This window comes from Molossus molossus, unplaced genomic scaffold (assembly GCF_014108415.1).
Source record: "Molossus molossus isolate mMolMol1 unplaced genomic scaffold, mMolMol1.p scaffold_m16_p_6, whole genome shotgun sequence".
Taxonomy (NCBI): domain Eukaryota; kingdom Metazoa; phylum Chordata; class Mammalia; order Chiroptera; family Molossidae; genus Molossus; species Molossus molossus.
Window position 1 is genome coordinate 11034307 of NW_023425399.1, and position 22933 is coordinate 11057239.

The window sequence follows — 22933 nt, forward strand, 5'->3', positions numbered from 1 at the left end:
CTGTAGAAAATCATTAAACTTGGGTCCCACTATAGACTGTGTGAATTGCTGTTGTTACATTGTGTGTGTGTGTGTGTGTGTGTGTGTGTGTGTGTGTATTAGAGACATGAGTGTTTAAATCTAACTTTATAAAAAGACTTCAATTTTGGTACCTTTTGGGGGACTTTTTTTTTTTTTTTTTTTAATATAGAAAGAACTAGTTCAGACTTAAAAAAAAAAATCTTGAGAGTCCCTGCTTAATCCTGGTGCTAGCCCTGCGCAGTGAGCTGTATTTTCCCTGTCGCATGGATGAGGCTGGGATGGGGGTAGGAGGAGCCACCGCCATCACTCATGGGGGATGGAGTCACCCTGATTTCCATTGGGGAAACACTCAGGAAAGGAACCTGGTGTTTAATTGAGGAGGTTGGCCCACTGGACCAAGATTGAGCCAAGATTTCCCCTTGTCACTCATAGAGGAGCCCCAATATTTTCCCCTCCACTCTTGTACCCTCAAAATTACAGCCTCAGAGGGCTGCAGCTGTGAAAACGCTTCATTAGATGCTTGGTGCGCCCTCGTGTGTCTCTGTGGTGTAATAACACGATAGGAGTTTCAAAATACTTGGAAGATAGTAACAGTGATGACCATAGTGGTCATCAATACTTACTGAGCTCTGATGTGCCAGGCGATGTACTAAGAAATGTAAACACATCAAAGGATTTCTTTGTAAGAAGTTATATATGACTGTGGTAAAAAGAAAGGAATTCACACAGCACACAAGGGCAGACATCTCACCCCACGCCCCATGACGGGAAAGGTGCCTCCCGCTGTTGGACGGCGCACGGCCTGCCCAGCCTTGCGCTGTGGTCCTGGGCTGGGTCTGTGTGCAAATGTGTCCGTGGGATAAACTCACAGAATCGCATGTGTACACTGTCCTTTCCAGGGGGCGATTAGTGCCACTTTGAATCATAGCGCTGGCCCTGTGAAGGCCAGGCAAACATTTTCCCCACTATTTTTTTTTACTCTATAAACTGTGCAGTCAAATGCTCTACCACTGAGCTATACCCCCTTACTCAAACTATGACTGAGCGCCTACTGGATGCAAGGCATTAAGTCCCACGAGAGAATGCAGGATGAGTCAGACTCAGGGGGCCACATGGGCATGCTTTGGAGGTTTTCTAGGAGGCAGAGAGGCTGCTGCCCACTTCTTTCCTGACAGACCTTGTCACCTCCTGGGAATGACACAGTCTGTGCCCTGCTGCTCCAGGAGCTCATTCCTGGAATGTGATCCAAAAAGCAGCCGGGCCTTGGCTGATTATAACAGCCGCTCTCAAAGCGGAGAGTGCAGTCTCTGGAGACACCTATATGGGGGCGAGACCCAGCTCTTACCCATAGAGTCTGGGTGATAACTGTCACTTCAAGGGCATCAGGGGACCAAGGTGCTTCGGAAGTATTTGTTGAATGAATTGATGAACCTCTTGATGGGAGTTGTGCTAAGGAGACGTTTAAGCCAGGCATGTCTCCGATTAAATGCTTAATCATTTCTCCTTCTGGGATGTGATTCCTCCTCTTTCTGTATCAGCCAGGTCTCTGGATTGCAAGTGAAAGAAAAAAATAGCGTGAACTGGCTGAAAAGAACAAAAGAAATGTATTGACTCATATCGAAAATATTCATGAATGAGTCTGACTTTGGACCTGAGCTGCTCGAACGATGTCATCGGGAATCTATTTCTCTCTCTGTCCTCATGCTGCCTTTTGTCTTGGCCTCGCGCTCAACCAGGCTGTCGTTGCTGGTAGCACAAAGGCAGACACAGCTCTAGGCACACATCCTAGCCCCTCAGCAATCAGTGGGGGAAAAAAAAAGTCTCTCTTATGAGATTTAGAAGTAATTCCCAGGACACTGTCCAATAGTTCCTGGGGAGCCAGATGAAGAATTATCCCAAAAGTGTGTTTGGGCGGTTGGAGAGAAAAGACAGTCAAAGACTGCACCTCTGACTTTCATTCTTTCTTCTTTAAAAAAAAAAAAAATTCTCACCCAAGGATATATTTCCATTATATCTTCAGATAGAGTGGGAGGGAGAGAAAGAGAGAGAGAAAAAGACACACAGAGAGAAACATCCATGTGAGAGAGACACACCGACTGGCCACCTCCCGCATGACCCCGACCAGGGCCGGGATAAACAGCATCTGAGGTACGTGCCCTCGACCGGAATAGAACCTGTGACTCTTCGGTCCGTGGGCTGACGCTCTAACCACTGAGCCAAACCGGCCAGGGCCTCCATTCTTTCAATGTCCCGAAGGTCCAGCCCCACAAGCAAGCTCAAAGATACAGCCATGGCAGATGGGTGGCAGTTCTTGGTCTCCCACATTGCGGCTTCAGATCCGGTGATGGAAGGGGGGTGAGGCTGGGAGGCTGGAAATCTCAGGTGATAACACGAGGGTCACATTGTAATTATCTTCAGAAATGAACCCCCGATGGAGCCGGAGGAGTCAGCATGGCCGTTGGTGCTCATTGAGAGAGCTTCCGCTGCTGTTCAGGTCTGAAGATGGGGGTAGAAAGAGCCATGGAGCGTGTATTTGGAGCTAAAACCTAACAGCTCCTGCCAAGAGCTACTGATCTGGCTGCACAGCAGTTGAAAGACTGTCAAGGGTATAGTGGAACTTATTTTGTGCCCAGCATGGTGCAGATACACTTTAGGGAGAAGGCAACCAACCCCGGTATCCAGATGCGGTGTGGCTGCCACCTCCCATCTCATGACTTGACATCTGACTGACAGATGGCCTCAGACAGAGCTGTTGGGATCGCATCTCAGGAACCACCGACCTGTCCGTCAAAGCCAGAGATGTAGGATGGCGTCGGACCCGAGATCTGGAAGAACTTAGCAACTTCACAGTTGCCAAAGGCAGGGGCAATATGCACACAGAGAAAACCAGAAAAGCACAGAATGACGGGGAGAGAGAGAGAAAGAAAGAAAATGAAAACACTCTGTTCCCACTGGCAGATTCAGTCTTTGCCAGGAAAATGAATGCGGACTTGGTAAGCACATAATTCAATTTTCTACTTGCTCAGAAGTGAAAAAAAGCCAGACACTGGGAGAAACCGCTGAGATGATTCTTAACATTGACAAAGGCGATCTGTATACGAACTCAGCTTCGTGTAACATCCTTGACCATATAAAGAGGTAAATGTCTCCAGGTTTTACATCCAGTGTGATCTCAATGATGTGAAAATATCTGTCTATCCAGATACCCACCGTCATTTCTACCTCACTTGATTTATATTCATAGACAAGCACAATGTCAATGAGCACGAAGTATACTCTGCGGAGAGCGGGGAGGGAGGAAATAGTTACTGAACATTAATCTAATGTACCACAGCTTCAATCTGATCTTTGTGGTGTGTAGTCATTTTTATTGAGGTTCTTTTAACATTTTATTGCAAATTTATGTTTATCGTTGAAATTTTGGACAATCCAAAAAGACGTAATCAACCAAATTAAAATTCCTTCTTATTCCACTACTTAGAGGTAAACATTGTTAATGTTTTGTTAAGTAGAACATTCAGAGTGTTCTAGTCATGTACATCCAAGGTTGCTGTTGGCCGAGGCATTGGGACAAGAATGGCCATGTCGCGGCGTTGGCGTCGGGAAAGTCAGAGAGACAGTCTCCCACCCCCGTGTCACCAGTGGTTCTACAGTCAGGGAGGTTTCTAATCAATGAAATACGTGTAACTTGGAGGTTTAGAAAAATCTCTTGATTGCTTTAGATATTGAAATTATGTAAATTTCAATATCTTAAAATAAATGTAAATGTATTATTGCAAGAATAACATGCTACAGAAAGAGTTTTGGGGATCACATCTCAGGAACCAGCCACCCAGCCTGTCAAATCAGGACAGCTGGGATGGCATCAAACTCCAAATCTGGAAGAATTTAGCAACTTTGTAATGCCAAATCCAGTGGGAACACACACACACACACAAACACACACACACACACCGACGACCGAAAGCGATTGACTTTATGTACAATACCGATTGTTAAAGATTCTCAAATATTGTCTCAGAAAAGGAGGAATGCAAATGAATAGTAAGAGAGACTGTGTTAAGTAGATAATTTAGGAAGGCCTGAATTTGAGTCAACAAATAGTTTAATACAACTTTAATACAAGGTAGAGCTAAATAGATTATATAATAATCCTGAAATTTGTGCACTCTTTTGGTGTGCTACCGTTCAACTCATTAAAGAAAACAATTTTTAAAAACTGAATCTGATTTGGTTATTTCATTTCATTTAGAATATGAAGCTTTCTACATAGCCGCCTACTTGGAAACTTTTCGCATCTTGTGAGGATCAATTAAAAGCAGAATGTCAGCTTTTCCACTCAGATTTCACGAGGAGGAAAAACTCCAAACCCATGTACCAACCCACCCGTGAGAATTCTTTTCTACCCTGGACGGGGCCCAGCGTGTGGGGGTCTGGAAACACTTTCAGAATGAGGCTCTGAAAATTGTTTGCCTCGTGTCAAGATTCCATCCTCCTCCTATGCCACAGATGAAAAAATATTTGTGCTGGAAAGCAGAATGAACAAATATGGAAACTGAGTCTGGCCCTGGGTCCGAGCAGTCCTGGGGGCAGCCCTTGGGCAGGGGGAAGCCCTGCCTAGTTCTGGGGGGAAGTTCGAAGGACCCCCACTCTCTATGGGTACACTGCTCTTTACAGCTTGGAAAGCGATTTCTTCATCTGGTATCTCAATGAATTGTCCTCCAGCCTTTGAGGTAAGGTCTGCCGATGGCCCCATTTTACAGATGAAGAAACTGAGGCTCACAGAGGCAAAACTAGCAAGGAGCTGAGGCAGAACTCAAACCTGGTGTCCTGACTGTACGTGTTGCGCACTTTCTGGGCCCTCCCCCTGGACCAGGCCACCTCCTTTCTATGGAGCCCAGCCGCACCCCCACCCCTCCCTCCTGCAGCTCCTTCCAGATCATCTTCGCGCCAGGGAACCCCGCGATCCTCCATCACATCAGAACCAAGACGTGAGGAAACCCTGTGGTGAACACTAAGCAGATCACCCATCGGGGCAACAGGTGACTGAAAGGCGACTCACTTTGAGGAAAAGCTGCCCGCGGCTGGGCAGTTCGGCTCAAAGCAGGTGTGAGTGCTGGCACACGTGCGAAAGGGCTACGCACAGACCGGGGCTGGAAGTGATTCTGGGGTTATCCAGGGGAAGAATTTCCCAGCATCCACCTGCAGATCAAGGAACAGCCCACATCTCATTTCCGATTGGTGCTAAAGACCTTGGAGCACCTCGGAAGTACCCCAAATTAAAAATCATTCGGATGCCCGCCCCCTTCTGAACTGCCACCTGGCGCTTGCCCTCGTCACCCTCGGGGCCAGACGCCCCTGGAGGCTGCTGGAACAGTTACTCAACCATTTTGAGCACCTACGATGAGCCCAGCCCTGAACCAGTGATGGACACATCGCATCTCCAAATAGTAAGTAGTTTTGTCCCCATTAGACAGAACTACCCAAGTCACACACCTCCCTGGGCAATTACGTTTGAAGTATGAACCATTTGTATCTTGCACGTCTTTTTCCTCCACGTTCAATAACACCTCCTCCCACCTATTTGTTTATTTTATCCTCACCCGAGGACATTTTTGCATTTATCTTCAGATAGAGTGGGAGGGAGAGGGGGAGGAAGAGAGAGAGAGAAACATCGATGGGAGAATTGAAGCTGGGACTCTCTGGTCCGCTGGCCCATGCTCTAACTGCTGAGCCAAACCGGCCAGGGCCCCCTCCCACCTATTAAAATCCAGCCGCCTGGCTACGTAGTTTGCTTGGTACTGATTTCCAAAAGCCATGACTCTGTAAGATGGAGCTGGGAGCATCTAAGCCCCAAAGGAAGAGCATATTTCAGGGAGAAAGGCATCAGGAACCGAGGTGCAGACGAAAGGTGATTTAGCCACAGGTGTGTTTTGTTGAGCCTAACGATGATTTTCCAATTAAGAATCAATTGACACTATTTTAAAAATCAGGAGAGTTTGCACTGAAATCTGAAGTTCTGGGTTTCCTTGAGAATTCAGATGGTCGGGCCAGATGGGGCTCACATTCTCACGTGGCAGCCCCTTTTCGGGAGCGCGTTTGACCGTTTCCCAGACCCCACTGCTCCCTATTTTCCTCTACAACAGGCTTCCTCTCTGGCTTTCCCTGCCTCATCTCTGACCCTGATCAAAAGAGGGGAGAACCCACCCTAAGACTAGAAAAGCATTTCACCTAGGCTGACGGGAAAGGAGAATTGGGAGAGGGTTGGGAGTCTCTGGAGAGAGAATTTGATCTAAATGGGGCCCCAAGGACAGATTTTAGCTGTGATGTGCTGCTGTTTATCAACTGCTCTCCAGGGGGGAGAATGTGTGTGTGTGTGTGTGTGTTTATTTTACTGGGATGAAGAATGTGTTTGTTGCACAAAATTTACAAATAATAGAAACACTTTATTGAAAATACTTTGTTATAAATTCCATATTGCCAGTGAATTCTCACAGAATGTTATTTATTTTTGGCCAAGCCCTTGTATACACAAACAACTATCGTTGCCATTGAGCCGTGATTGGACAAAATTAGACCATGAATAATCTCCTGATGGCAATTCAACTCAGGACGCCCCTCACAAGTGTAGTTCCCACAGGAGGGCTGGTTGGAATTCCTGTTCATGTTAATGAGTCAGATGAAAGTTAAACAAGGAATATGTATGTCAGAACCCCTTCGTCAGTGACACGGGCAACTTGCCTGCTGAACTGGGTAACAGCTCACGTCCTGGAACAATATTTCCTCAATTGTTTGTGCCACTCACAATGTACCACCCGTAGACACAATGGATATGCTCTGGTATTTACTTTGCACTGTGAACATTTTATCCATCACGTCCTCGATTGAAAAATCAACAGAACAATAACTCAAGCCCTGATTTGTAATGTTCCCCAATCTCGGCAGTGCCAATACACTCCCCACGGCCAGGTGCAAGTGGCCCACGTGGCGGACTCAGGAAGAAATGTTCAGTCTCTCCCTCATGACCCAGGCAAGATGCAATAGACATAAACAACCTCAAGAGCACGGATAATAGTAAGATGTGGTTAATAAAAAGGGAAGTGATGAGCTTTTAGTATTTATTTCCTTTGTTTTTAATACAATTTATTTAACTCTGAGCTTGAGTCCTTTGATTTCTTTTAAAGGCTGAGATTAACAACCAGCCTGCAAAAATCCTGGAACTGTGACAGCTCCCCCAGGCCGGTGCCAGCCAGCTCCAGTGCACCGCGGGACACACGGGGAGTGCCCCGACTTTCGATGGTTCGACTGTGGACTTTTTGACTTTATGATGATGTGAAAGCAATACACATTCGTACTTTGAATTTTGGGGTTTTGATCTTTTCCTGGGCCAGTGATACGTGGTCCGATACTCTCTGGTGACGCTGGACAGTGGCAGGGACCCTCAGCTCCCAGGCAGCCGCTCCTTCAGAGGGTAAACAACTGATACTCCACCATGTTTTGTTAGCTGGTTCTGCCCAGCGAGAGGCTAATTAAGTGTTCTGAGCATGTGTAAGGTAGGCTACGCTAAGCTATGATGTTCAGGAGGGGAGGTGTATTAAGTGCATTTCTGACTTCATGATGGGTTTACTGGGATGTGACCCTGCCAGAGTCGAGGAGCATCTGTATCCAGAAAGGAGAGGGACCGGAGTCCTGTGGGGGCTGGGTCAGCACCCCGCTGAGCAGGAACGAACACACAGCCTCATCGGATGCTAGCATCCTGGACCTACTCTGGCTCTTCATTCTCAGCATCCAGGGACTCCTGCCAGGCCCTTCCTTTGGGGACCTGTGGCCTGAGCTACCTGGTCAATCTCTATGGGACTCACCTGTTGGGGGACCCTTCACAATGTCCCAAAGGTGGGGGCCTGGGTACTGAGGTGAACAGACCTCCCCCCTACTCCCTGACTAGCTAAATGGAACCAGCTGAAGACCTTCCTGAAGGTAGATGGGGTTAACTACACCCCTGGGGGCATAATCACCCCCATACTGCAGATGCAGAAACTGAGGCTTAAGGAGCTGTTACTCACCCAAGGTCAACAGCTGCCAAGAGGTGGATGCAACACCAACAACCAGGTTTGCCAGCTTCCAAACCCATCTCCTCTCTGCACGAGAGAGCAACCAGCCCCACCCTGGAGGCAGCTCCGGAGCTCAGTCCACGTTCTTGGACGTTAGTGCGCATAATCGTGGACTTCTGTTGACCTTTCCCCCGATAAAACTCACGTGCCCTGGACGGATGGTGAGCAACTCGAGGGCAGGCCCCATGGTGAACATTTGTATTACCAGCCTTTGGAATTCCAACTCACTGGTGTCAGAAGAACAAGCTGGTCCAGGTCCCCCACTGTACATACGGGGGCGACTGAGGCCCATGGTCATACAACAATGACGCCAGCAGAGCCAGGACTAGAAGTCAAGCCTCCTCTCCCGCAGTCTGAGCTGCTGGTGAATGGTAGACATTCCTGGCGAGAGAATTAGAAGGGTGAACCAAACTGATATGTAAGAACCAAAACGCAGGCTTTCCCAGGCTGAAAAGTCCCAGCCAGAGGAAAAAGGAGAGCTGAGAATATGGTACCCTCCGCTGGATTTAGGGGTGACACCAGGAGGGACTTCCTGCCAGGACTGGCACCCCAGAGCCTCTGTGACAACACCCAGGGAACAGTGGAAACCCCATAACATGTTCTCATTATAAGTACTTCAGAGAGGTGCAGAGTCAATGGGGAAACTGAGGCAAGAGGGCAGCTCCTCAGAAACCCTCGGAGCCTGAGACTGAACATGAAGACTGTTGGGATCTCAGACTTTCATCCCTTTCACCCCAACACAAGAGACCTCCTCCGGCGCAGGGCCGGTCTCAAAGGCCCACTGGGACTTGTGCTTCCAGGCGGACAGGAAGCTGGAGACAGGCTGCTAAGACCGTGGTTCCAGCATTTTCCAGGCAGCTGGACTCCTCAGGAGGCTGCAGAGACCTTGATGCGGCTGTACTGGACACCAGACGTGCTCTGCCTGTGGCCCAAACCCGCGGGGAACCTGTCAAGCAGAGAGTGAGCAGAATTGGCGACTGGCAGGGCCCGGGGGCCTCGGAGGGGACATCCCCTGGGACCCCATCCTATCCCCACTCCCACCTGGCCCTTCCTACTTCCTGTCTTAATATGCATTTCCATCTTCTGAATTACCCAACTACTCCTCTTGGTCTCCCTGGTTCTGCCCTCACCCACACGTGCCCTGGCACTCCCCTAGGCCACACCCACACCGTGCCTTGTCCTAAAGCTGGCTTCCACCTGCCTCTGCCGCTTTGCTCTTTGTCCCAGAGAAGGGGCCTGGAATCTTCTCCCAAGCAAGCCAGTATGGCAGAGATCCAGGTGGCTTCCAGTATCTGTACCCCTTTATGTCTACTAATAGCACCCTTGATTTTTAGCTGGGCACATGGCTACCCAGATTCTTTTCTCAGGTGCACCTACGCAGAGGAGTAGCCAAGTTCTGGCCAAAGGGCTGTGGGTGAAAGTGACCTGTGCGTCTCTCAGGTTGGGTCCTCCTCTCCCCCTTGCCCTCGCGAGAATGTGGTGGTTCAGTGTCATGGGCCACGTGGAAAAGGTAACATTGAAGAGATAGCAGAGCAACAAGATAGATGGAGCCTGGGACCCTGAATGACCTCTTGAGGCACAGCTGGTCCCCCGCCCTGGACCCCAACATTTGGACTATTCCAATCAGCCAAGTCTATCTCCTGACTAATCCAGCGGGGCTGCTGAGGGGTTTGCAGAAGGTGTCACCCAACTAACTGGGAGTGCTCAGCTGGCAGAGGCCACTCTGGGGTGGGCTGGACAGGGTTAGAGGTTTTACACTGGACTATTCTGTATCCCTTCAGGGGCCAGGTTGGGGTGAGGCTTGGCAGGTAGCTGCAGGGAGGCAATTTCTAAGTCACTATTAGAACGATTTATTTTTCCAATCTGTCAGGGCCTCCCAGGAATAGGATGGGCAGTCAGGAGCTGGTGACTCCCCTTCACTGCAAGGGGCATTTGCCAAAATACTTACGACTCTAGTGCTTTTAGGTCCCTTCCGATGGCCCCATTCCCCTCTTCTCTTATTTGAACAGCCCAAGGCCCCACAGAGCTGAGGTTCTGAACTCCTCTCTGTGACCGAAAGACCTTATGTGATCTAGCTCCTACCCACTGGGCTGATCTGATCTTCCCCCCCTTCCTCCCTCACTCTGTCCCAGCCACGCTGGCTTCCTTAATGTTCTTTGCATTTGCCAGACATACTCCTGACCCCACGGCCTTTGCACTTGCTGTTCCCTCTACCTAGAATGCTCCTCCCCCCAGCATTGCATGGCTGCCTCCTTCTTACTGATTTACAATGCACCTCCTCCGTGAGGCCATCCCTCTCTGACCACCCACTCTAATTTAGCCACAATCCCCTGCCCTTCTGTCGCCCTCTCCACCAACCGGACCCTCTCAACCTGTTTCATTCTATTTCATGTTCTTCCAATTCCACTCGCTACATGAAATGCTCATGTGGATGCACACGTCAGCTTGTTTGTTTTCTATCCCCCTCCACCGTTAGAATGGAAGCTTCATGAAGACAAGGGCTTTCTCCATCGTCCTCTCAGCCATATGTCCTCAGAACATTGCCTGTCACATAGCAGGGACTTAATAAATATGCACTCAATTGGTCGATTCAGCCCACAGTTCTTTGTGGGTGATTTTTAAGTATTTAATTAATTTATTTTTGTTACAGATGTTTCTCCTCCCCTCTATGCTCCCTTTCTATGTGATTTTAAAAGGCCACCGTTATTTATTTATTTATTTTTCGTGGTACATGCCCCTAGCGGGAACCAAACCCGGGACTCTCTGGTCCGCAGGCCGACACTCAACCGCTGAGCCAAACCGGCCAGGGCAAGAGTCCACAGTTATACTGTTTGGTTTCTCCAAGCTTCTATGACTCTAAGATTCTCTGCTTTTAGGATTCTACTATTCTAACCTCCTGCGATAACACAATTGCAGGATTTAAAAATTCCTGTCAGCTGGGCTTAAAGGCAAACGAAACTCCGCTCTGGGAAGACATAAAACAACTCAAGGACAACAGCTCCCGTAGGAAGACAGGACAGAACGCAGCGTCCAGGCAGGAAGAGAGGCCGGAAGAAAAATCCTCTCTTGCAACAGGAAAGTACGACGGTTCAAGTCCTGCAGCAAAGTGCTCGGGTTGGATGGGGCCCTTCCCCACGCCCACCCTGTCCCCCTTACCGTCTCCTCTGGAACTGCTGGTCTATCTCTGCCAACGACTGGCCTTTTGTTTCAGGGACAAATAAATAGATGAAGCCCAGGCCAAGGACAGCAGTGAGCCCGTACAGCAGGAAGGTCCAGGACAAGCCGATGGCGCCTGGGGACAGGGGGCGGGAGTGTGGGTGGGGGCGCAGCCAACTGGCTGATTCCAGGTTGTGCATCAAAGGTCAGTTCACCTGAAGATTCTCCAGATGGTCAATTTGCAGAATGACCAACAACGGTCAGATACGGGTCTTAAAGCAGGAACAGGACTGGTTGTCCCAGAGGGAGGCCACGGGTCCGGGCTCCAATCCACAAGCACTGCCCAGGGCACCCGTCTCTGGGGAAGCCCACACCCTCACAGCGAGCGCACCGAGGGCTGGGCGCGCTCGGAATCTGAAAACGTGAACCGGGAAACTAACATTCACCTCGGCAGCCAAACAGCTGCAGGACACGGCCTTGGCAAAGCCCAGCTCCGAAAAAGAAGCCTTAGTAATTCCATGAATTGGTTATTCAGTGAATTGAGCATTCAGGGAACTGAGTTTCAGCCAAGTTGGCCTGAGTCTGATTGGCCTGGGAGAGAGGATGAAAACCTTAGCCCCACCGTCTCTCCCTCTTCCTGGAGATTCAGGTGGGGGCCAGGGTCTCAGGGCCAGCGACCAGGACCCCCGGGATGACCCTGACTCCTTTGTAGACAGTCAGCCCAAGAGAGAGAAAGGAGGCTGTGAAGGAAGTGGCCGCGTTGAGCCAAAAGCACAAATGATGTTGCGTCTGGGCGGCCGTTCTCAGCTCTACTGGTCATGGCCACACCCCTGCCAAGGCACCTCCCCTGGTCAGCCTGACCTCCGCTTAATCCTCGTATCAGCAGGGAGAGAGATGGGCCAGGAGTCAGGAGGGCTGGGTTCCTGTCTGCTCACTACCTGGCTGGACTTAGGGAGGACGTGTTTCCCCATCTGTGAAATGGGATTATAAGACTAGGATACAATTCTAATACACCCCTCCCATTCTTCCTTCTACGCGCTCATCCACGCATTCATTCCACTGAGGGGATGCCTGAAGACAGGCAGCAGGGAGAAGTCTGAATTCCCTAAGACTAGGGGTGGGGGACAGGCACAGGAGACTGTGCCTTTGAGGAAAAACGCTTGGCTGCAGAAAGTGGGAAAATCATGGAACCCTAAGAACTCGGGACCTGCAATGAAGAAGCCACGCCCACTGTGGCTCAGACAAGCAAGGGCTACCTTGGGCCACAAGCATCTCAGGGACCCTTCCCTAGTGTTCTGTGCCCATATACACCCTCCCCCCCCCCCCCAGACAGGGTCTGGGTGCCAGGAAAGAAGAGACCTGCTGGCGGTGGGCATGAGCATGTTTGAGCTGGCTCAGAACACAAAGAAAAGCTTGCGGCTCTGCACCCTCAGGTCTGACAAGTTCTCACCAGTGCTGGTGTGGACTCTCACCTGTCACGGGGCTTGGAGAATTTCACAGCGTGTCTGAGACACTTGCATGGAATCTGTGCATAGAGTTTTAGTCGAAGAATGGTTCTGCTGCCTCAAACAGGAAAACTGTAAAAGCTCTCCTGCTTTATGCCCTGGCTGGTTTGCTCAGTGGTTAGAGTGTTGGCCCGCAGACCGGAGCGCCCCGGGTTCGGTGCCTGCTAAGGGCATGTGCCTCGGTTGCGGTTTGTCCCCAGCCCCGGTTGGGGTCGTGTGGTTGGCAGCTACTGGAAGTGTCTCTCTCACATTGATGTTTCTCTCTCTCGCTTCCTCACTCTCTCCTTCCCGCTCTGTCTGAAGATAAATGCAAAAGTGTTCTCCCGTGAGGATTAAAAAAAAAAAAAGCTCTCCTGATTTAGAGTGGGGACGTTGGGCTATAGAGAAGAGACTGCACTTGGGGGAGAGCGGGAAAATCAGAGCCCCATACTCAGGCCTCGCTCCAGAGTTCCCCTCCCCCACCACACTAATCATAGATGCTTCAGTCTCCTCTTTCAGCCTCTACTCCCAAGTCATCAGTGGAGCCAGCCCACACACTGATGGGGCCTGGAGTGAGGTAGCAGCCTCACGGACCATATCTTCTGCTGTCTTTGTCTCCCAGCCCCTGCTCTCCCTTTTTCTGGTACCAATTGTCCTTTGGGGAACAACTCCCCCCCAACTTCCGGTCCAAGCGGGTTGAGTGTGGCTGTCTCCATCCCTCGGCTCCAGGGTGAGTATATGACCCAGGCCTGGAACCAGGAGGTGGAGCCAGCCCTCCAGCCACAGTGATTGGTTCAGGGATGGGTAGGTGATCTTGCTGAGCCAATGAGAAGCAATCCCAGGTCTTGGGGAAGAGCCACTGGGAAAGAACTTCTCTCTGTCCACCCGGCTGCCAATCTGAGATGTGCTGGCGACCGTGTGCCGACCGGAAGAGTCTGCCGAGAACAGAGCCCACCGCGTGGAGGCAGAGCAGAGAGAGGAAAGAACCGCTGTTCTTTTGGAGCTTCGGCATCAGCTGTGCTTGAAGCCAACTGCCCTCCTCTGTTCAGTGATTTCAGACAAAAATATTCCCTTTTGTTGATAAACTGGTTTGCACTGGGTGTTCTATCACTTAGACCTGGACCGATAAGGGAGTTGCTCCTGGATCTAGAAGGACCTGGACAGAGAAATGAGGTCAGAGGACTCACCGATGAGGTCGAGGAAGGAGAGGCTGATGAGGAGGTTGGCGGCCCAGTTGAAGCTGTTGCAGAAGGCGAAGGCCCTCCCTCGGATCTCCACGGGGTAGATCTCGCTGAGGACGAGCCAGGTCACTGGGACAGGAGCAGCCTTCCTTCAGTGTGATTTAAACACCACCAGGTCCTCCCTGGCTGCTCCCCACCACGCTGTAAGAATCCCTTTAGAGTGACCAACAGTCTTGGTTTCCCCAGGACCGAGGGGGCGGATGCCTGGGACACAGGGTTTTCAGTGTCCTGGGCAAACCGCGATGGTTGGTCACCGTATTCACTAAATTCCCTTCACGTGAAGTTTCTGAATGCGCTATGCAGGAGCAAATTCAGGTTTTATGAGGCCTGAAGCTTAAACAATTTGGGGGCCTTTTTAAGTAAAAAATATTACAAATATAAAATCAGTCCCCTGCCCTCAAAATAAGTGCCTGCAAATAATCAGGGAACCCTGAAGCTAACGCTGCACTGGCTTCACGGTCAAGCGCCCTCCAGCGTCCCTCCGGGACCCTGACAGACACCGTCCCCAAGCTTGCCACCAGGGAGGGTAGAAGGCTCGGAGTTACCTGCATGGACTCCCACCCACCTGGTCCAAATCCAAAGGAGAAGGCGCTCACAAAGACCATCATGCAGACCAGCGCGGTCCAATGCAGCAGGGCACGCTCAGGGGCAGAAGCGGGTGCCAGGGCGGCGGTGCTTAGGGCTGGCACAGGAGGCACCGTGGGATCCCCAGCTCTGGGATGATGCTCGGCTTTCTCAAAGGTTGATGAGACTGGCTCCTCCTGGTTCTTGCTGGTTTTTGGCAGTGGCCGTGAAGACAAGCCCATTGGCAGGCTGGAGTCTCCAGGGAGGTTTGATGGACTGGTGGCATTGGGCACGGCCAGGCAACTTGGGCCTGAGTCCATGGGCACAGCAAAGCTGACGAGGCCTATGCCGCTGACCGACAGGGCCATAAGGGCACAGCCAGCCAGGAGTAGGGCCCTGCGGCCTGCTCGGTCCACTAGACCCATGGCAGCCAGGGTCGCTGCCACCTTTACTGCCCCAAGCCCCACTGAGGCCAGCACAGCTGAGGACCCCGCACGGAAGCCAACTGAGTGAAAGATGGTGGAGGCATAGCACAGCACATTGGGCTGCCCCGTCAGCTGCTGGAAAAGCACCAGCCCCAGCCCCACGGTGGTCCGGCCTCGCATATTACCCCGCTCCCTGAAGAGGTCCAGAAAGGAGTATCTCGGCCTCCCCAGGCCCCGCCGGGTGGCCTCACCTCTCTGGAGGGGGATGAGGTCCCTGTGGGCCGCAGCCTCGTCTGTGCCAGCCGGGAGAAGGAGGAGGCTGAGGGACTGCAGGACAGCAGGGGCCGCGGCCCAGCCAAACATATGCCTCCACCCCCCGGGGACACTGGCCAGGGCGTAGTTGAGCGCGTAGGAGAGCAGGATGCCTGTAGTGATGCCTGCCTCGTAGAGGGACACCAGCACTCCCCGCTGCCGTGGCCCCACCAGCTCTGACACGTAGATGCAGCAGGCCATGGAGGACAGGGAGATGGCAAAGCCCGCCGCTGAGCGGCCCAGGACCAGCCAGGCCAGGGAGCCAGCCAGGCCCAGGCTCAGGCTGCCTGCCAACAGCACCAAGTTGCTCCCCAGGATGGCTTGTTTCCTGCCGTAACAGTCGATGAGGAAGCCCCCTCCCAGGGAGGCGAGAAAGGCCCCCAGGAGCAGGCTGCCCACCAGGAACTCCTGCTCCAAGCAGCTTAGCCCAAAGTCAAGCTGCAGTGGCAACAGGGCACCCGATATGACTGCCAGTTCATAGCCAAAGGTCAGGCCACCCAGCAAAGACACAGAGGCGCACAGGGGCAGCAGGGGTGGTGAGCGGCCTGGAACACAAAAGTGACAGGGGCTGAGTTCAGAATGGTTTCTTGCCAGAGCCTCCATCCATCCACCCTCCCCTCCATTTGTCAGTTGCTCCCTCTATTCATCCAGCTACTCCATCCATCCACCTATTCTTTTATTCATCTATTGTCCATCAATCCATCCACTCATCATCCACCATCCACCCACTTCTTCCTTCATCCACCTCTCCCTCCAACCCTCCATTCATCCATCTACTTCCTCCATTCACCAAGTCATCCATCTACCCAGGCATCCATCCACTGCTTCCTTCATCCACCCACCCCTTCATCAGTCTACTCTATCCACTCACCTATCTCTCCATTTAGTGATCTATCTACCCACCAATCCACTCCTTCCTCCACCCATTCACACATCTACCCATCCCTTCATAGTACACTCCTCCATTTATCCATCTACTCTGTCTACCACATATTCATTCACTTATTTGTCCATTCATATACCCCTTAATTCACCCAAACATCCATCCATCCACAAATACATCCATTCATCCATCCATCTTTGTATTCCATCACTTATGTACCCCCACACATCCATCCACACACCCACACACCCATCCATCCAACCTTTCATTCAAAACTTATTTATCTGGCATCCCAATACACCAAGCTGTATTCTTGGGGCTGGCACTACAATGGTGTTGTCAAGGACCTGCCATTCTAGTAGAGAAAAAGCAGATGATGAACAAATAAGTCTATGCTATAACTTCAGGTGGTGATAGGTATCATCTGAAGAGCAGGGGTTGAGAATGAGGGAGGAGTTCTAGTTTAAATAGGGTGGTGAGCTAAGGCCTCTCTGAAGAGGGAACATTTGAGCCGAGATCCGAATGAAGTGAGGGTAAAAGTCATATAAAATCTGGGAGAAAAATATTCTAGACAAAGGGAACAGCAAGAACCAAGTGAGGCCAGACAGTTTTTAGTATGTTTGAACAGGAACTATTAATATTAGTAGCTAGTGCTTATAGGGCATTTACTAAGTAAATATCAACTCTATTTTAGGAGCTTTAATTGTATTTACTCACTTCATTCCTCACTTAGAACAACCTGATAACATATTATTATTAGCATCATCCTCCAAGGCACAGAGAAGTTAAGAGACTCTCTCATGGTCACACAGCAAGGAAGTGGCAGAGCTGATGTAGCTAGAGAGTGTAGGCTTTTCATCACTGTTCTATGCAGCAAGGAGGCCAGAGTGGCTGGAGCCCAGTGAGTGGGAGGAGATGATGAGGTAGGAGAAGTAGGCAGGGGCAGATCCTGTGGGACTTTGTAGGTCATGAGGACACTGGTGAATTTCATTGTCAGTAGGAGCCACTGAAGGCTTGAGCTGATCTATGGTGGTCACCAGCGCATGTGGATATTGAACCCTTAAAATGTGGCTGATGTGATTAAGAAACTAAATTTTAACTTATTTATTTTTAATTAATTTCAATGTAAACCTAGCCACGTGTTGCTAGAGGCTACCCTATTGGCAGTTCAGTTATACAGTTTACTCTACATTTTTAATTCACATATTTAAACAAATATTTCTGGAAGCATAGAGTAATCCAGCAGTGTCCATCTCACACCATGCTAAGTCCTAACTCCTTCGCATAACATCCCAGGCCCTTCATGAGCGGCCCAGCCAAACCACGCCGACCTGACAACACTCATAACATTATAACCGGATATACTGTTTTCTGTGGACTAAATGAGTTCTTGCACTCAGAGCGCTGCTTTGAGCACTTAAGTGCAATAACTCATCTGATTCTCACTACAAATGTAGAAGGTGGGTTTTTGTGTCATCTATGAATGCATAAACTGGTCATCAGAGAGGTGAAGTGACTTGCCTAAGGTCAAACGTAGTAAGTAGCGGTGCCTAGATTCGAAGCTGAGGCGCCCGGCTCCACAATCCATTCTCTTCACCATGCCTTTGTGAAAACCTTGGCACAATATAATTTCACTCTGTTCTCGCTTATTTCTGCCCCTCCCTCTGTCTTTAGGCAATTTTTGTACATGAGGGGGCGTTTTGCAGACGGAAAAATCCCCCCCTTCCTGCTCACCCTTCTTTCCATCACCCCCACCCCTAGAAATAACCCTCTACTGTTCCCTGGCTGGCCTTGTTCTACCTGCTCATGGCCATCAATAAACACCCTGGGGAGCTTATGCTGCCCGGGTCCTGCCCACCTTTACCTCCCTCTGCCCCACCTCCCTCGGTTCTTGGAGTTTACTACCAGAAAGAAAGGTTCTTCCAGACCACGTGAAGCAATCCAGTAAAACCACAGAATGTGTTTGCCATACCCTGGGTTCCTCCCGAGGTGAAAGAGAACCCGGCCAAAGGGCTCAGAGGCAAAGTTGACTATCTACAGGTTTTGCTGGAAAACACATCAGAACAGATCTGGTCACAGTGATAAAAGAACAGCAAGGATGAACAGGAAATGAAATAGTCATAGTAACCGGTGTCATTTACTGAGCATCTCCTCTATGCAATTTCAGGTGCCTTCTCTCAATTCATCTTCGTAACAATGCTAGGTGGTACTGCTACAGCTATCCTCATTTTACAGATGAAGAAACTGAGGGTCAGAGTGTTCTCACCGCGGAGAAGCAACAGGATCAGGACCCATTTGACTCCTAAACCCACATACTGAAGATTGTGGCTGAACTTTCTTCTTTTTTTTTTTTTTTATCCTCACCCAAGGACGTTTTTGCATTTATCTTCAGTTAGAGCAAGAGGGAGAGAGGGAGGAAGAGAGAGAGAGAAACATCAATGTGAGAGAGACACATTGACTGGTTGCCACCCACATGACCCCAACCGGAGCCGGGGACAAACTGCAACCAAGGTTCGTGCCCTTGGCGGAAACCGAACCTGGGACTCTCTGGTCCGTGTGCCGACGCTCTAACTGCTGAGCCAAACCAGCCAGGGCATGGCTGAACTTTCAAGCAAGAAGGGCCAATCAGACATGGGGGGCGTGAGACAGAGCAGGGACACAGTGGGCTGAGGTGAAGGGGAAGCCAAGCTCTCAAGAAAACCCCATGTCACAAAATACGGCGAAATGATACTGTCCCAGGAGCTATGAAGGACAGTTTCAAAGGAGCCAGGGTCATTAGACATAATTCCCATGTGTCTCCCTCAACTTTCCAAGCCACATTTTTCCGTTCCAACCTACTCTGCATTCTCCCTTCATTTGCTCATACCATCGCACGAGTTCTCTGGAGTGTCCTCCTTGTTAACTTAGACAAGACAGGATAGGACAGAGACTGATTGCCTCTGTGTCTCCAGGGCTCTGCCCGGACACCCAAGAGGGGCTCAATGAGTTTTCTGCTGAAAGAACCAGTGAAAGTTGGGGACCATGTGGTATCACCATGTGGCATTCCAGGGGCCACATCAGGGACATTTGAACCTAATCTAATGCTCCACAGCAAGCAGAGGGATCCTGCAGAACCTCCGTTGGACCATGGCATTCTGCAGAGCCCTCCAAGGCTCCTTCTTCTCTCTGAAAGCAGCCAGGTCCTTGCCGTGACCTTCGAGGCCTTGCGGGATCGGCTCCCTCGCACCCTGCTCCTCCGGCCACACCAGCCTCCTTGCTGTTCCTCCTCATCGAGCTCACCTCAGCTGGGGAAGCCTTCCCCTCATTCCAAGGGCTCCTTCCCTCCTTTCCTCGGCTCTTCCATCAAACATCACCTTCTCGTGAGACCTCCCTGGCCCTCTGCTTAAAACTGCAAGCTCCCCCAGCATCCAGCACTTCGTATCCCCATCCCCCGTCTCCCTAGCACTTACCACCATCCGAAATAACTATGTACTGTATGTATTTTTGGTGTCCCCTACCAGAATGTCAGCCCCAAAGGAATAGGAATTGTTCGTTTCTTCAGTTGTCTCCCTGATGCTGAGGACAGTTTGTGGCATAGAGTAGGCACTTAATAAAGACTTGTTGAATAAATGGATGAGTGGATGGATGGATGGATGGATGGATGGAAGGAAGAACTCTGGGGATGTAGGAAATCCAGAGAGAAAGGATCTTGGCTGTTGAGCATCAGGAGAGGTCCAGGACCTGGAAGTGGCCACGGACAGGAATAGAGCAAATCCTGGCCCCCAAATTAGGACTCTGGAGTCAGAGCTGGAGTTGGTCACCGGCTGTGCCATTACCCTGTGCACAAGAGGCTGGGTGGTACAGGGGTTAGAAATGCAGACTGGAGCCAGAGTGCTGGGGTTCTATCCCAGCTTCTCTTCTTCCCAGCTGCACAACATTGTGCAGCTCACTTAACCTCGCTGAGCCTCCCCATCTATAAATTAGGGTGATAGTAACACCTACCTCGTATGCCTGCCTACTTTATAGCCAGTGTTAGTTATTATGATTCTCCACAGAACAACCCAGAGTGAGTTTATAAAACACAATTTGGGTCATGTTCCACCTAAACTTAAAATCTTTCTCCAGCTTCTCATGTTGTTTGGAATAAAATCCAAACTTTTCACTACAAAGGCCTACAAAGTCCTGCATAATCTAGCCCTTGCCTACCTCTCTGGCCTCCCTTCCACTGCTGTCCCCTTGCCCACTGTGCTCCAGCCATACTGGCCTGGATGTCACCAGTTCACTCCTACCTCAGGGCCTTTGCACTTGCTGTTTCTTTCACCTGGAAGTTCTTCTCTCAGATCTTAGCAAGCCCACTTCTTTTGAGTGATATCTCAGCTCCAATGCTCCCTACTCTGGGAGGCCCTCCCTTCTGCTGACCTGAAGAACCAGCCTTCCTCATCGCTATCACACCACCTCATTCTATGTGCCCCAACCTGTAAAGACAGTAGGTGAATGAATGACAGAGTGACCCTTTGAGGCTTCTGAGCCTAGAGGAAAAATATAAAAACCTTGGTCCACCATAGCAACAAAGAAATTCCCCACTCCCACACACAGTTGTACATTCTAGTCTCCTGGCTCCCCTCTGTTGACTCATCTCCAGAGTAGAGGTTTTGTCTGTACGCTCAGGGCAGCATCCTCGGGCCTGGAGAAGAGAGATGTTCAGGGAATCTGCTCATTGTAGAGCCTCTATTTTTTCATGTGCAGAACAGAACAATTTCACTTGCCTGGGCTTGAGCAGATCCACAGAGGGCCTGGCCCCCAGTGAACTCGATATTAAGCAAGGAGCACTCTCAAGTCACTTTTTTCTGGGCAGAAAGGAGCAAGAAAGGAAGTGCCTCCAAGTCCCTTCCCAGGCCCCAGCCAAGGCCTGGTGTGCGGGGCTCGCAACCCCAGTGGGCGGTACCCGGTTCGGGTGTGCAGCAAGCGGGAGGGCGCACGCCCCGATGGGGTCCCGGGGACTCCAGGGCGGGCAGCAGAGATCGCGACTTACCCATGATGGCGAACAGGACACCCAGGCGTGAGCAGCCAGGCCGGCATCCCTGGGCCAGAGTCCTGCGGAAGCCAACAACAAACTTTCTGGCGGCCCGCCTCCGCCCCTCCCTCCCTCTCTGCCCGCCCGCCCTCCGCCCTCCGCCCGGAGGCGCCGCTGCCACGTCGGCCAGCCCTGGCCCCCTGTGCCTGGAGGCGGGACAGAGGGGGGCCCCAGCCCGGGGGGCCCCCTCTCGCTGCGCTCCGGAGGAGGAATGCTTCCCACCGTCCTCCCCAGGGTGCTGCCCACTGTCATCCCTGTTGGGGACCCCCACAGGCATCTCCCCCCGCCCCCCAACCCTGGTAGGAAAGGGACTTCCTATCACTGCAGTCCACACTTGTCTGGTCTCCAGCGTGCACACACACACTCATGCCTCTGCACTGATGGGGACACACACATACCTACGTCAGCGCTCGACACTGTCCCATGGACTCACGCTCCATTCACGGGACACAGGTCTGCACACCTCCCAAGTACCGCAGGCACCGTGCTAGGCCTTGGGGATGGGCTGGGAGAACCAGACCGACAGATTTGTTTGTTCTTGTACAATTTTCTTTCTAGTGGAAGAGGAAGAAAGTTAAACAGCAAGCCAGAGAAAAACCAGCCAGTGGTAACGGCCAGGCAGAGAAGGCAACCAGGGTGATGGGGTAGGCAGGCAGGGGGGCTCTAGCTGGGGCTCTGGGAGGGCTGTTCTGGCGAGGGGACATTGAGCTGAGACCTCAGGTTCCAGGCAGAAGGAAGAGCAAAGGCAACAGCCCTGCGGTGGAAGGAGCTTGTGGAATATAAACAACAAAACAAAACAAAACACGACAGACATGAAGCCAGAGTGTCTGCAGCACAGAAAGTAACAGGGAGAAGGGGCCCGGGAGTGGGGTTGGGGAGGGCCAGATCACTCAAGGCCTTGCGGGGCCAGGGTCAGAAACGTGGATTTTATTCCAGCTGACACCAGAAATGCTTGGGGCATTCTTGTAGGTTATAGGGAGCGAGGGGTGGAAAGCAGGGACATTTTGCAGGTGAGAGATGGAGTTGATTTGGACTAAGGTGATAGTAGTGGGGATGCAGGAAAGTAGGCAGATTGGAGATAGACATGATAAGGATTTACCGATGGGAAAAGGTGAAGCTTGGAGTGGGAAAAGACAGGTAAGGTTCTGTTTTAGCGATGTGATGTTTCAGCTGCTCATTCAACATCCACGTGGAAATAGGTAGGGCGTTCGATAGAAGAATTTGGAGTTCTGCAAAGGAGCCAGGCTGGGGACATTCCCACTAATTCTTACTCTCAGGCAAAATCACATGTACAGGTTTAGCACCCACATGGCCGCAGGCTTATCTCAGTGCGTGCTCATATACAGACACATTAGTTGACATGTGTCACATACCCTCACCCAGCAGGATGTGTCCCACAGACACAACTGGGCATCTTGGCAAAGAAGACCGCATGGATAAGACCTGAGCCAGGGGACCCTTGTATAGTTCTGGAAATAATAATAGCTGTGGCAGTTTGAAAACACCACTCCAAAATTATTTGTTTCCTTACTTGAAATCAAAGTGGGCTTGTTGTGACTGCTTCAACCAGTAGGTTGCACAGTGACTTCCCAAGGCTGGGTCACTGGGACACTGGTGCCTGGAGCCCCACTGAGGCCGCCATGCTGTGAGGAAGCCCAAGGGGCAGAGACAGGCCAGGTGGGG

General features: G+C 51.0%; 1 protein-coding gene across 1 annotated transcript; it reads right to left on the reverse strand.

Moving 5' to 3' along the window:
• Window positions 1-6524: 6524 nt before the first annotated feature.
• SLC2A10 (solute carrier family 2 member 10) lies at window positions 6525-21260 on the reverse strand. Its single transcript, XM_036244896.1, has 5 exons — window positions 21209-21260; window positions 14579-15859; window positions 13960-14082; window positions 11289-11424; window positions 6525-9078 (listed from the first exon to the last, which is right to left on the reverse strand). Exons 1-5 carry the CDS (start codon window positions 21210-21212, stop codon window positions 9000-9002), a joined length of 1623 nt encoding a protein of 540 aa, XP_036100789.1. The 5' UTR covers window positions 21213-21260; the 3' UTR covers window positions 6525-8999.
• Window positions 21261-22933: the final 1673 nt, after the last annotated feature.